General features: G+C 49.8%; 1 protein-coding gene across 1 annotated transcript; it reads right to left on the bottom strand.

Moving 5' to 3' along the window:
• Positions 1-772: 772 nt before the first annotated feature.
• MAP6D1 (MAP6 domain containing 1) lies at positions 773-14,137 on the bottom strand. The gene is made up of 3 exons (XM_030456420.1): positions 13,632-14,137; positions 4,013-4,130; positions 773-850 (listed from the first exon to the last, which is right to left on the bottom strand). Exons 1-3 carry the CDS (start codon positions 14,135-14,137, stop codon positions 773-775), a joined length of 702 nt encoding a protein of 233 aa, XP_030312280.1.
• Positions 14,138-14,507: the final 370 nt, after the last annotated feature.

Genomic DNA, 14,507 nt, shown 5'->3' with positions numbered 1-14,507 from the left:
TAACAGCTATACAAATGACATAAATATCCTGGATCCTCTGGAGTCTGGGGGTGCCTTGCTGGCCCTGTCCTCTCCAAACTATTGTGTTGCTGCCAGGGGTACCTCCCCAGGTCGAGTCCCCTCTTCTTTCTGGGCCAGCCCCCCAGTTTGGGGAATACCTAGCCATACAGCCCCAAGACCCTGCATTTATTTTGGAGTCCAACCATGCTGGCTCTCTCCATCTTCTACAACAACCCTGGAAGTTCAGACTGGCCCCTTTTATGCTATGATTTCTGGTGATGCCTTTTGAGGTCGTATTTCCAAAACGCCTCAAGAAGCCCAGAAGTCAGCCAGGCATTCCCTGTTTTTCTCTGGTCTACTTAGAAGGTGCTGCTAAGTAGAACTTTTTTTTGGTTTTAATTATCCATCCAGCTCGTGATTAATTTCCCTCCCACCCTGTGTGGTTAAGCATAGAGATGTTGCCTGCAATACTGTCTTTGCTGCCCAAAGTCAATCTCCTAATGGGATGCCAGCTGGCATAGTAATGAACCTGCTCCAGCAAAAAAAAACCAGAACAAAACTGGGTCAGTCCTCCCAATGTGTTTTGCCAGTTCTGAGCTGAGTGCTTTGCAGTTTGTTGTGTTGACAGAAAGTGTGTGTGCATATCATTAACCACTGGGGCCTTGTTTTTGATAATCCCAGTCCTTTGATCTCAAGACTCCTCATGAAAATTGCATAGTGACCCAAACTGAACAGAACCGCCACACTTCAGCTGCCTGAGGAGGCTCCAGAGTCACACGTTGAGGATCCGTGATGGCGCCTGGAAAACAGCAGAAGGGTTGGGAGAGAACCTGGTCTTCACCTCTGGGATCTAGTGGGGTGAGGGGGAAGAGAAAAATTAGTGAGACACAGGGTGCAATTGGCTGGAGAGTTTTGAGAGTGTTGTGCCTGCTCTGCTCTGGAATCTGCCTGTAAGGCTTGGCCCATGGGGCTGGGTGTCAGCAGGACTGTTGTTGGTGTGCAGAATGTGCAGGATGCTGTTCCACCAAGGAGGGGTTTTGTTGTAACTCAACCCTTGGGTCCTGGTTCAGAATGTGCAGGATGCTGTTCCACCAAGGAGGGGTTTTGTTGTAACTCAACCCTTGGGTCCTGAGGTGTGTGGTGTGATGGGGAATAATCGTGGCTGGGCAGCACTGGGCAGGGGGCAGGCTCTGAGATAGAAAGAGCTTTCCCCTTTGCAAAGCCCCACTGGCACCAGCTCTACAAACATCAGAACCACTGGATGTTTCACCACTGGATGTTTCACCACTTGATTGGTGCTGGATTTAAGGGGGAGGAGTGACAGTGGTGTGTTTAGCCTTAACCCTTTGGTGGATGCCATCCAGGCTTCACCGAAATGCTTCACCATCATGTTTTATAGGGCCCCAAGTTATGTGTGCTGTGAGCAGAGGCACAGATTTGGAGGGTTCAAAAAATCATTGATTAATGATTTTTATCATTAAAAATAAACAATAATTTTTTGCTGATTTTTCACAGCAAGATAAGGATGCAAACTCCTCAGTCCTGAGGAATCACAGAATCATCACAGTTGGAAAAGACCTCTAAGATCACCAAGTTCAACTGTCAACCCAGAAAAAAGAAACCCAACCATGCCCCCCCAAAGTATGTCCTGCGTCTACACTTTTTTTTAACACCTCCAAGAGATGGTGACTCCACCACCTCCCTGAGCAGCCCTTTCTAGTGTCTGACTACTCCTTCAGTAAAGAAATTCTTCCCAATATCTAATCTAAACCTCCCCTGGGGCAACTTCAGGCTATTCCCCTACTACCATCATTATTTATCTGGGAGAAGAGGCCAACCCACACCTCACTAAAACTTCCTTTCAGGTAGCTGTAGAGAGCAATAAGGTCTCCCTCAGCCTCCTCTTCTCCAAACTAAACAATCCCAGTTCTCTCAGCCTTTCCTCACAGGACTTGTTCTCCAGACCATTCACCAGGTTGGTTGCTCTTCTCTGGACATGCTCTGGCAGCTCTTATGTTCTTCTTGTAGCCAGGCACCCAGGTGGAGAGAAGGGCAGAGGGAACAGAAATTCCCCTCTGATGGCTGTGCAGTCATCATTTCTCTCCACATTTAGCTCTTGTTATACTGAAGCATGAAGGACACCTAGATGCTTGTGTTTCCCCTAAGGCTTAAAATGTAAAGGATTTTAAACAGGGCTGGCCTGAATTGTGCATCCAGCCCAGGCCACTGGGAGAACCTGGCCATAAGCCATGAAAGGATGGAAAAGCTTTTCTGGGTCCTGAGTATTCTGATGGCACCGTCCAAATGGGAAAAAAAGACCAAGACTGTAGCAGGAAAGGCTGTGGGAAAAGCTATTGAGCTGTTTGTTGTTGCATTATTCTGATTTTCCATCCTCTGTAGCAGTGTGAGTTCTACATTCAGGCTGTGAGCACACAGCATCCACCTGGCTCCCATGGGGTCAGCAAAGCCATGGGCTTCAGGTAAAAGGCAAAGGCCAAATGGCCAAGTGTAAACCAGGGGAAATGGGACTTCCTTCTGAACTGGTGGTTCACCAGCACCAATTTCACTACACCTTTCCCATGACATCTGAAAAAAGAGGGGCTGTGGTGGCATGCTGGAACTCCAGAATACGGGACCTTCACATACATGGTCCAAAGGGCAGTGTCCTGGGCAGTGTGGGTTTGTGCCTGGGATTCCATCCTCAAGAACTGGGACAGGGACTCTGAGGGGTTCACCCAGGACCCTCTCCTTTCCATCCTGACAGCCAAATAGGAAAAGACCCTATTTTCCCCCTCCAGGATAAAAATATGAGGTCTAAGGTTTAAATACCCTCTGTGCTTATTGCATCTGAGTAAGCAGCCCAGGCTATTCAGAGCATGGAGGAAGTTTTCTTGAGGTTTGCAAATTCTGTTTTGCCTGAGGTCACTGTCCCACTTTCAGCAGAGCTGGATAAACCCATCCCCTGCCTTGTCACAGCAGTGTGCCACTAATCCTCTGTGGAGCAGGCACTTGGCTGCCTGCTGATTAAACACTTCTTCCTCATCTCCTCCAAGGCAAAGATTTACTTTTTACATGTGGCCCTGGAGTAGCTGCCTTTACTTCTAAGGACATGGTACACTGCATCTGGAGAATTCAGCCCCAGCTCTCCTTTCCAGGTCACTCTGTGCAGCCTCTGATCAGCTTTTTTTCAATTGGTTTCCAAGTGCTGTTCTCTTTGGTGGGCATTTGCAAAAAGCAGGTAAACCACAGCCTCAGGGTGTGCACCTTCCTTCCTCGTGGGGACAAGGAGTGTGTTGGGCCCCACCAGGGAAAAATGCTGAGCAGAGAGAGAACATTTCCTCGTGGGGTTTTCAGTAATACTGCGATGTATTTCACCAACAAGAAAACCATCTGAGACTGTTACAGAGGGCTGTAGAAACTTGCAGGAGAAGCCCCAGAAAATCTCAGAGGCCCAAGAGCTGTGCAGCCTGGCTGCTCACCATAGCTATATCCTCCTTGATGCTGATAGTGGTGGCAGCTTCAGCACGGGGGAATTTTGTCCTGTTGGGGTGGGTGCTGTACCTTAGGCAGCAGCCTGCAAATGTTCTCAGACAAACACCTCTGTCTGTGGGTGATGTTGGCATCAGAAGGTGAATCTCCTGCTACAGCCTCAAAGCTGTGCACACTGACTCCTCTGAGTTCTGCAGATGGGGTTAAATGCATCTTTCACAAAGAGAATGACACATGCCTTGTATCTAAGGTACCCAACTGAGCAAATCACAAGTCTTGAACCTCCTGACTGTTGTGCAGTTAAAAATCGTGATCTCAGGTTGAATTATGATAAACATAACAGCATTCCTTGGCGTGTCTGAAAGCAAGGAATGACCACATTACCTAATGGGCAATGATGAAAGAGTGGTCAGTGAGGATATGGCTTTGTTCTACACTCACCCCACCAGTAACAAATGAGTTCCTGATGTGTACTTTGGTCTTTACTCACGCTGACTTTGGGATATTAAAAAGAGTAAATTACCTTAAAATCTGCCTTGTAGCTTGTCTCTTGAACAAAATGGTCTTCTGGGATAATGAAGCCTTGCTTTATCTTTATAGGCTTGGATGGTTTTGCTCCAGTCCACGGGCGGTATTCTTGCCTGAAATGAGATTGTCAAGACAGGAGAACCCATAAAACACAACATAATCACAGGCTACTTCTGCTCAGAGGGGTTGCAAAGCCAGAAGGCAGGGCTGGCTACCATCAGCTGGTAAGATAGACCTTGTCTAAGGTGTGCTGGGAATAAAAGAACTGTCTCTCCCAGCAAGTCCAGGCTGAGAGATGCAAGGACACAGCCACACATAAGTAGCTGTCCTCACTGAACTCTTAGAATCATAGAATCATAGAACTAGCTTGGTTGGAAGGTACCTCAGAGATCATCGAGTCCAACCCTTGATCCACTCCCCCCGTGGTTCCCAGCCCATGGCACTCAGTGCCACATCCAGGCTCTTTGGAAAGATCTCCAGACACGGAGAATCCACTACTTCCCTGGGCAGCCCATTCCAATGGCTGATCACCCTCTCCAGAAAGAAATTCTTTCTAATCTCCAACCTAAACCTCCCCTGGCACAACTTGAGACCCTGCCCCCTTGTCTTGCTGAGAGTTGCCTGGGAAAAGAGACCAACCCCCCCCGGCTCCAACCTCCTTTCAGGGAGTTGGAGAGAGTGATGAGGTCTCCCCTGAGCCTCCTCTTCTCCAGCCTCAACACCCCCAGCTCCCTCAGCCTCACCTCACAGCACCTGTGCTGGATCCCTTCACAGCCTCCTTGCACTTCTCTGGACCTGCTCCAGCACCTCAATCTCCTTCCTGAACTTCCTGAGGGGCCCAGAACTGGACACAGGACTCAAACTGTGACCTCACCAGGGCTGAGCACAGGGGCAGAATCCCTTCCCTGGACCTGCCGGCCACTGTGCTCTCTCCTGGAGGTCCTTGGTGCTTTCCTTCTGGATAAGAGCAACTCAGGGTGAGTTTTTGCTTGAGAGCTCATTGACCACTTGCAATCTTAAACCTTATCTGTCTCGTTGGCCACCTATGATGTAAAACATATTGGTCTGGAGCTGCCAGTGCACAGCTCTGAGGGGGAAGCTGCTGGTGTGACCTTAGCTTTAGCTCTCTGGACAGCAGGCACCATCTCAGCTGGCAGATGCTTCCACTGATGATTACCCTTCAGATGGGGGCACATGCTTTGAGATGTAATATCTGACAAGAAGGCAGTTGTCTGATTTACCCTTGGAGCAGGGAAGGCTGAGACGTGGGTGCAGTGACCACTGAAGAACAAAGAGCACAGCAGGGTCTGGCTCAGCTCTGCTGCCATCTCACCTCTGCAGCCTTCTCTCTGCTTCTCTGTACCTTTTGTCACCAAAAGGCTTCACTGATGCCCTCTCCATTAGGACTTTCTGGATGCTGCAGGAGCAGCCAGCTGAGCTGAGTTTGCTCTCAGGAGAAGGGCAGAAGTCAGCTCTGTGCATGTATCTCTGGCAACCAATCCAAAGAAGTTCAATTCAAAGAGCTTCTGTTAGCAAAAAGAGGGGTGACAAACCAAGATGTGGGAATTTTGTATTTGTATTCCTGGCATCCTTAAATAATAACTGCATTTTACTAACTGCTTGTACACAGGACCAAGGGGTAAGACTGAGACCGTGTCCAGGGTAGGGAAATAGTCTGTGTGTTAATGTGCTGAGCTTGATCACAGCTTTCTGATTTTCACCTTTCCCAAGCATTCAATTTGCTATTTTGATGGTAGCTGCAAATTGCTCTCTTAAAATTTTACTGAAATGTATAAAGGTGGGGTGCTACACGTTATATTACACACTACACATGAGAATGTGTCGTTTGCTCTTGATCCTTTTAGTATACTACCAAAATACCCACTGTCTAGTTTATGCTTGTTTTCTAAATGTAGACTCAGCCTTAAAATGCTGCCTTTTTTCTTGGCTGATTTGTGTATACAAGGTACAGCAGTGGTCTGGATCTGGGTACAGAAAGCAACGTGCTAATGGAATTAATTCTAAAAAATGAAATTCCTGTTTCTTGACTGAGTGAGCTGCTGGCACTGGCCTCCTGTCGGGATGGATGAGTGTGGGTGTAGGCACCAGGAAACAGGCAGGAGCCTGCAGCCAGGACTGACAGCATTTTGTCAGCTTGAGTGGAGGTGGAGTGAGGTCTCAAGTCCCCTTGGTTACTCACAGGCACTGCTGTACAGAAGAGCTTCCTGCCCATCAGGAAGGAAAACCAGGCTGCTGTCTAGGAGCACTGCAGATTTGATCTATAATTGGTATGGGCTTGCTCTTCCTCTTCTGAGCCACCAGCTTCTACCTTCCCTGCAGCTTGCTGGCCAAGCTTGCTCAAGCAGCAGCTAAGTGCCTGCACAGCTCTCCCAGTCCTGGTGGTGCCATTCCTGCTGCTTTGACACCTCAGGATAAGGAAGCAGCTTTGTAGAAAGATGGTTTTGGACAAGCAATATCCCAAGAAGGCAACCTTTCACCAGGGAATCCCATATGTTTGTGAGTGCTGAGTTAAATCTGAGTTCTCTCTCTGCTGTGCAGCCAGAGGGCACGGAGCTCCTGGGCAAAATACCAGCAAAATGGTACAAAGTCATCAGTTACATCCTGACATTTTCCAGGAACTGGAACCTGCTGCCCCACAAAAAACCAGATTGCCTCAGGGATGCTGGTGGCATTGATTCCTCACCATTCAGTGCTGTGCCAGCTGGTTTCCCTCCTGCATCAGGCTGCAATTGAGTGTGTGTGTCCCCAGCTCTCCAGGAGTCCCTGTGCTGCCAGGCTCTGCAGCCAGCTCCGTCTGGTTGCTTTGTAGCAGATCATTTGCTGATTTGGCAGGCCCCCAAACCGGGCCCTTTTGGATCTCAGGACCCTTGTTTGGGCTAGAAGCCAAGCTGTTCTCTTTAGGCTGGAGAGCCAAAAGAATATTCAAGGCACCAACATGCAGTGAGGAGATGCTCTCCCTCCACCCTCAGAAACAGAAATGTGAGGGCAAAATGCAATTACAGCTCAGATTTATAGTAGAATTTCTCACTTGGACCCAGCAGTTCCTCCTGGGGGAAACCAGAACTCTGGGCCTCAGGGAAGGACTGGATGACTCAGAGGTGACTTATCCCCTTTAGCAGCTTGAAACAAAACAAGGATGAAAATGGTAACTTTGGGTCCAGAAGGTGCAGATAACTAAATTCACTCTGCCTGCCACCTTGCAGGACTCATACACTCCTCTCCAGCCATATAATCAGGAGTCAGAAAGAACATGAGCCCTAATAACATTTTGCCAACTTGTCTGAAAACCAGTCAGGGAGTCATGGGTTGAGTCAAAATGCATGACCTACTCAGAGCCTGGAGAAAGAGGAACCACATCTTTTTAATGTTACTTAGCTTAAGATATCAAGTGTCAGGATGCAGTGACTTTCTCCCCCGTGACACTCCCTGGTTCAACATTTCATGCTCTCCACAAACATCTTCAGGCTTTGCAGAGAAAGCTGCCAGAGAAATCTTGTTTATTTTACCAACCTAGTGAAAATCAGACAGCTCTTTTATTTCACTGAGATGGAAGGCATTTCTAGCAGGAGTGGGGAGGTGGCAATACCTCTGAGTAAACCTTCTCCTCTGAGAAAAGGTTGAGAGAGCTGGGACTGTTCAGCCTGGGAGTGAAGGCTGAGAGGAGACCTTATCAATGCCTTTAAATATATAAAGGGCAAGCATGGAGCCTGACACCTGTATGCCAAGATAGAGGACAAGGGGCAATGGACACAAACTGGAACACAGCAAGTTCAGTTTAAACATGAGAACAAACTTTTTTCATCTGAGGGTGCCCAGGGAGGTTGTGGAGTCTCCTTTTTGGAAGCCATTCAAAACCCACCTGGATACAATCCTGTGTGATGTGTTCTGGGCAATCCTGCTCTAGCAGGGGGGTGGACTAGATGATCTCTAGAGGTTCCTTCCAACTCGGATGAATCTGTGAATTAAGCTGCATATTGAACATTTGTAACATTGCCTCTTTAGAGGGAAAGCTCTGAATACATTTTGGGAGCTTCTGTTACTACAGTTTTCAAAGTACATGCTACCTGAGACATCTCTTGGGGAACCCATACTGGTGTGTGTGGGGCTGGGGCAGGTGAGGTATGAAGTAGCAGCCCATTGGCAGGTGCTCAGGCAGATTCCTGAGCTGTGTAGCCACTCTGAAACAGCTTTGGTTTGCCCAGACAGAGGTGGGTAGGCAGCCATGCTCTCCCAGAGGACAGGCTGTGTGGGCTTATGGCAAAGACCTGCAGGGATCAGGGCACTGTGACATCTCTGGGTGGATGGAGGATTTCACGTGCCATGGATGCTGTGGTGAGAGTTCTGCAAGATGGGCAAAGCCAGGAGCCCTCTGGAGTAACTGAGCCATTAAATTGCTTTTCCCACAAGCTATGTCAGGCACTGGTGGGGTGCTGGAGGCTCTTCCAGGCCTTAAACACAGAAGCAGATTGTGTCCGTTCTCCTATCCATCCAAAGAGCCTGGTGTGAGGACAGAAGTGGGGGCAAGTGATGGAAAGTGATGGAAACAGAAAGCTCAAAGGGGTAGAGAAAAGACTTGGTAGAAGGGAACTTAGGAGGAAAGCAGTAGATGCCTGGCTGCTCCCTGTCTCAGCACTGCTCTCTCACCTGCAGCAAGGTCAGGCAGTACTATCTGGAGCTGCTTGGGACTCACAGGAAAGGCAAAGCAGCAAAAGGCTAAGCTGAAAGGCCAGGAGGAAAAAAACCTCAAGCTTAGCCTTAGGGCTTGTTCTGGGGGCTTGTTCTGCTCACAGACAGATCCCTGAGGAAGGAGCACTTACAGCACTGTAGTAGCATAGGCATCTGCTTCCCAGCTGTGTGAATAGGAGTTTGTAGGTCTTAGGGTCTTGGCTTCTATCATTTCCCATTCCTTTAATGTAAGTTTGAGTGTACTTTGTAGAGTGCAGACAGTTTCTCCTACCTTGATGCAAGAGCTTTTTGCAGCCTCCCTTGCTCCCTTCCCACACCTCTGTCCCCTCCCTGCCCTCAGTCAGGCTATGCAATGCATGGAGTCTCTGGGTCCATCCCAGTGCCTGCACCAAGCAAACTTACTTCTTAAAAAGCATAAAAATTGGGGGCTTTGCTATTAATTTCCCATGGCAGCAAGATACTTAAGAATGTCAAGATAACTGTAAGCCTTGATTATAAAAGCTTTACTCCTATTGTTAAAGATAAGCATGTGTTTTTACTCATATCACTGGATCAAGGATGGGTGTCCCCACATACAGTGCTATTAACCCTGCCAGCTAAGGGGTGTGTTGTGATCCCATACTCTGTGTGAAGATATTTTCTCCGTTTTCTTCTACAGAGCTGAGATAAGATGCTTTCCATTGTGAAGTTCACCTTGCCTTCCTGCACAAGGGCTATCTGAAGGCAGGTGAAAAGTGTAGACAGCAGGGGAAAAGTGTCATTCCCTTTCATTCTGCATTATTTCCCCTGGTGGTTTCTACTCCTGGTCACAGGGCATGTGCTTGATACTTACCCAAGAAGTTTAGTGGAAGTCTTCCACTCTGCTATCCTCAAAATCATTAGCAATGGCACATCAGGCCCTCAACAATCTCATCTCTTTATGCATTTTCTTTTCAACAAAAAACCCAAACCAAATGGCTTCCTCTGGGTGAGCAGGAACCCCTGCTGATCTTGAGGTCCTCAGTTTGGTCTGCATTACTGCTGTGCCTCTCTCCTGCAAAAACTATTGGGATGTTTCTGACTCTCACACCTGCTAAGTGCAGAAACACCAACTGCAGAGATGAGGCTCTGCTTGGGGCTAGTGCTGTACATGTGTGGAAAGTCCCAGTTATCCTCCCCCTTCCCTGAGTGCTAATACAAGCAAAGGCAATGGGTGGGGGAAGAAGAGGCAGAACAATCACTCACAGCTCTACTGCAATATTTTCAGTGACACATTTGAAGTGCTTTCCAAAAAGTGGTAGCTTACTGAAAAGGAAACTGAGGTCTGAAATGACCTAAAGAAGTAAACCTGAGCCTTGAAGAGGATGGCAGAGGGGTTTTATTCTCACCCCCTTTGCCTTCTATAGAGGGGAGAAGATGATACCCAGAGAACAGAGCCAGCTGGGGATACCTGCTGATGGCACCACCTTCTCTCATCCAGTGTAGAGAGCTAAGTAAAGCACTCATCTACTTTTGAAATGTCAGCTAAATGCAATCAAGACCTGGCTCTACAACTAATGAGGTGCCAATCACTGCTGTGTCAGAAGTACACAGCACATGCAACTTCCTGCTGAAAGGCAGAAGCCAATTCCATGGCCCTAAAGGACAAAAACCTCAGTGTTTCCTTGGCTCCTGCAGCAGCAGGAAGGTGTAATCCCCTGCAACCCACTGCAGTAGTCCCTGGGATCTTTTTGCAGTTGGAGCACATCCCATTTTAGCCTTTCAAGTACAGCTTGTATTGATCTGCCTGAGCTTCCCCTATGTAGCCCAGTTGGGTTTTTACTTCAGTCAGCCCCTGCGGAACTCCAGATGAAATCCAGGGACTGGAGATAGGAGCTGCTCAAAGCTCTGGGGATACAGGACAGTAGTTTGGAGGCAGGCAGCTGTGCTGTTCTTTCACCCTTTCTATGGAGTTTTTTTTTCAAATTTAGCAGTATCTTTGCTTCCTCAGAGACACAGGTATTCTTCTAACATCCCTTCCACCTTTATTTTCTGACCATAGAAAGGCTCCCCATGGAAGTAGTGAGGAATGGGAGTTGTCTTGGTCACTGATTCTGGGGAGTTTATTTTGTTCTGGGAAATTCCTGTTCAGGCAAACTGGCTGCACCATGTACAGCCATTTTTGTATGCATCCAGGCTTCCTTTTTGAGGTTAAAGGAGAGGACAGAGAGATTTAGAAGGAACCTGCAGAATGAAGTCTCACAAGAGCAGTGCACCAGCACACAAAAGCACATCAAACTATGCTAAACATCACCCCACACTTGAACGCTCCACAGAAACAAATGTGCAGTAGGCTGTTGTGGAACAGTCAGAATCCCTGAACTAAAAAGAAGCAAACCACAAAAACTAAAGAAGCTACTTCACAGAATTACAGCAAGAAAACCATCACTGCCATTAGAAGCTTGGAGTGGGCCATGTATTAATGCAAAATCTTGTGCTATTCAAGCCAGTCCTCATTCAAAGTGATCTGCCCTCCTGCTTCCCAGTGCTGCTTGTGCTGGGCACAGCCTACAAGAAACAGGGCCAGATCCTTGCTACTAGAGAGTAGAGGAGATGTGTGTGTCCACCAAGGCACAGCTTGGTCTTCTTGTCTTTGTTGTAAAGATGAAGGACACCATCAAGTAATGATGCTACTGCCTGTGCTGGCAGACTGCAATGCTGCCTTTGGAAAAGAAGGGAAGAAGGATGGAACTGCAGTGGTGTTAGTGGAAATCTTCTTGGGATGTGGGTGCTCAGCTCACAAAGGGTGGGTGTGCTGTGGATTCCCTCTTACCTGCCTCAGTGCAGACCAGTGGAGGATTCCTGGGGTTTTGGAGTGACTGATGCTACCACATAGAAACCTAGTGCCCCAATTTCTATTTTTTTTTTTAATTATTTTTACTTTTTTTTAGAGCTACAAATACCAAACACAACACCTTGCAAAGTTATCATGGACTTTTCTCCTGCTGCTTGTTTTGACTTCTGTGACTTTTCTAGGATGTGCTCAGTAGTATGGGGACATGTTAAATTTGCACTGTTGGACTGGGTGATAATTCAAGGAAACTGGGAATTAGTGGAATAAGACCAAGGTGGCCTTGTCTGTATTAGTTGTACTGTACAACCTTCACACACCTTAAAGGTCTTATACAAAACCTCTCCTGGTGTGCCTGCCCCAGCATGTGCCTCTCTCCTCATCCTGCAGTGCTCCTCCTGGCGGGTGTCAGGAGTTCCACAGCTACCTTGAGCCCTTAATTTTTATAAAATTCATTTTGATTTGTGTGTTGGTATGTTACCCTGGCCAGTACTTTGTCATGGGGTCTGTAAACTTAATGCTCCTTCAGGACAATAGTAGAGAGCCCTGAGTAAGAACTATTAAGTCAGAAGGAAGGTGTGAGAAGTGACCCTTTTTGCCCCCTTTTTTTTTTTTTGGCGGTTACTCTTTTTGCTTTGTTTGTTAGAACAGCTGTGGGGAAGCTGCAGCTCTAATGCAGGCTAAATACACCCTTCCTCTGGGGTCAGGCTGAAGAAGTGGTGGAAGCCTCACAAATAATGTGCAAATGATTGTGTTTCTGAAAGATAGACCGTGCTAGTCTAGCTCTAGGCAGCTTTCTCCAAAGTAATTCCTGTGCTGCTTTGAAACTTTAAAGTGCTTTTCTTAAAAGAACGATCATCAGCCTGTGACTGTCCTGTGAGATGGGGCCAAGGATAAAATAGTGCATAAATTGAAGCACTACAGTTATCCCTTTGGATATATCCCATATGTTAACTGCACTAGTACCAGGGCAGCTGCCTGGGTGGGGAGGAGTAGCACAAGAAATAAGCTCTCCTGGGCAGGCCTGTAATCCTCCCCAGTGTGTTTGTTTGAAAAGCACCATGATAAATAATCTCAATGTATTGCAGTACTTAAATGCCTCAGAGGTACATAATAGATAATAAGTATCTAAATACTTGGGAGTCTATTGGAATAAGAATCATTACTCTATTAATATATCTCAGAGGTATATTAAAAGTATATTAGGTATATTAATATACCTCATAGGCATATTAAAGCTTGCTGAACATCACTACGAGGGAGCCTGTGATAACAGCATGAAACTGGTATGATATTCAGCAGCAGCCACGTAGCTGCTGAAATCCTCTTTTCCTCCCATGGCAGATGTCAGCGAGAACATGGGTTGAATTTCAGTGCCCAATTGCTTGTTCCAGAAAGTGTCTCTAATCAGTCCTACTGATCACAGGGAAAGGAAGGCGTAAGACACTTAATTTTTAGAGCTTTTTGGGAAGGGTGGTTTGTGACAATTCTCCCCCCATATTTGAGGGGCGTATATCCCCTACATCTTTGCATCTGACTAACCTTAAAGGCAGTCATTTGGCTCCACTTGAAGGTGGCGTTCCAGGAGTTTTAAAGGGAAAAGGCTTATGGCAGTGACGGATTCGGGAAGCGCAGCTCAGTGGGACTCTTGTGGTGTACCGGGAGCCCCGCCGGTCCTGTGTCCGTGGCATCACAAATCTGCCCGGCTCGCTCCTGCTCCTCTCTCGCTGCCTGTGGGCCAGGGCAGGAGCTTGGGGCAGGCAGGAGCGGCTCTGCAGGCGGTCGGGGTGGGTGCCCAAGGCAGGTTCTGCCGCCGAGGGACCCACACGGGCCGGGCTGGGCCAGGCACCGCCTGGGGAACGGGCGATGCTTCTAAGGACCGAGCGTCCCAAAGCAAAGGTGGCTTTGGCGACAGGTTGAGCCCGATGGCGAGGCGGCAGCCCCTACCACCAGACACACACACACACACGCACTCCTTCCCACTCCCCGCCGCCGTTCGCCAGCATCCCCCGCCCCGCTCTGCGGAGGAGCATCTATCTCCCCCCGCTGCAGAGAGAGCCTCCCCCGGGGCTGGGGGCTGCCGCCGTGTCTCGGTTACCTGTAGGAGGTGGTGTGCCCGCCGTCCGCCTGCGAGCGCGGCCGCAGCTGCTCGGGGCCGTCCCCCGCCGGCCGCCCCACGCTGCCGGGCAGGGCGCAGGCGGCGCGGCCCGGGGCGGGATGGGGGGCGGCCCCGTCCCTCCCGCTGCCGCCGCCGCCAGCGCTGCTGGCACTGACCCAGGGGAAGACGTCCCTCCTCGGAAGGGGCCAGGCTTTGAAGTCCCGTCGGTACTGGGTCTCCGCCGAGAAGGGCTCCCCGGTGGCAACCGCCCGGTCCTTCCTGCGGCCGCTCGGCTTCCCGGCGGCGGGGTACGACGGGCGGGGGGCCGGGGCGGGCGGGCGGGTGCTGCCCCGCGGGGGAGCTCCGCCGCGCCGGGGCGTCCCGTCCTCCTGCTCCTCGATGTCGGAGTAGTTGTGGATGGTGAGTGGCACGGAGAGGTCGGACTTGTCCAGCTGGCTCCAGAAGCGGGCCAGGCAGCACACCCGACTGATACAGGGCCAGGCCATGGCCGCGGCTCCGGCGCCCGCAGCCGGCCGCGCACCCGGTTTCAGCCCTCATCGGCAGCAGCCCCTCCTCCCGCCGCCCCCTCCCCGGTAACGACACCCCCGCCCCGGGATTACGGCCGCACACGTGACCCGGGCTCCGGGGGGGCTCCGTGCGGCTGCCGGGGCCGGATCGCCCCGCACCGGGATGCGTGGTCCCGGCCGCTGCCCGGCGGCGGTGCGGTGCGGTGCTCCTCGGCCTCCTGGCCGTGCCTCCCGGGGATGCCGCCCCCTCCTCTGGTGCCCCCCGGATCCCGGGGGATGCTTCAGTGCGTGGGGGCTCCCCACGCGCCGGGAAGCGCCGCAGCAAACCCAGCAGCGGGCATCGTGCGGG

The sequence above is a fragment of the Calypte anna genome, chromosome 9, assembly GCF_003957555.1.
Source record: "Calypte anna isolate BGI_N300 chromosome 9, bCalAnn1_v1.p, whole genome shotgun sequence".
Taxonomy (NCBI): Eukaryota; Metazoa; Chordata; class Aves; order Apodiformes; family Trochilidae; genus Calypte; species Calypte anna.
This window is presented reverse-complemented; position numbering and strand designations above follow the sequence as displayed.

Excerpts from the sequence above, each read along its gene's own strand:
- MAP6D1 (XM_030456420.1), bottom strand. The coding sequence starts at position 14,137 with ATGGCCTGGCCCTGTATCAGTCGGGTGTGCTGCCTGGCCCGCTTCTGG. Across the intron at positions 4,131-13,631 it reads GGGCACACCACCTCCTACAG|GCAAGAATACCGCCCGTGGA; the intron begins GTAACCGAGACA and ends ATCTCATTTCAG. Across the intron at positions 851-4,012 it reads GCTACAAGGCAGATTTTAAG|ATCCCAGAGGTGAAGACCAG; the intron begins GTAATTTACTCT and ends TCACCCCACTAG.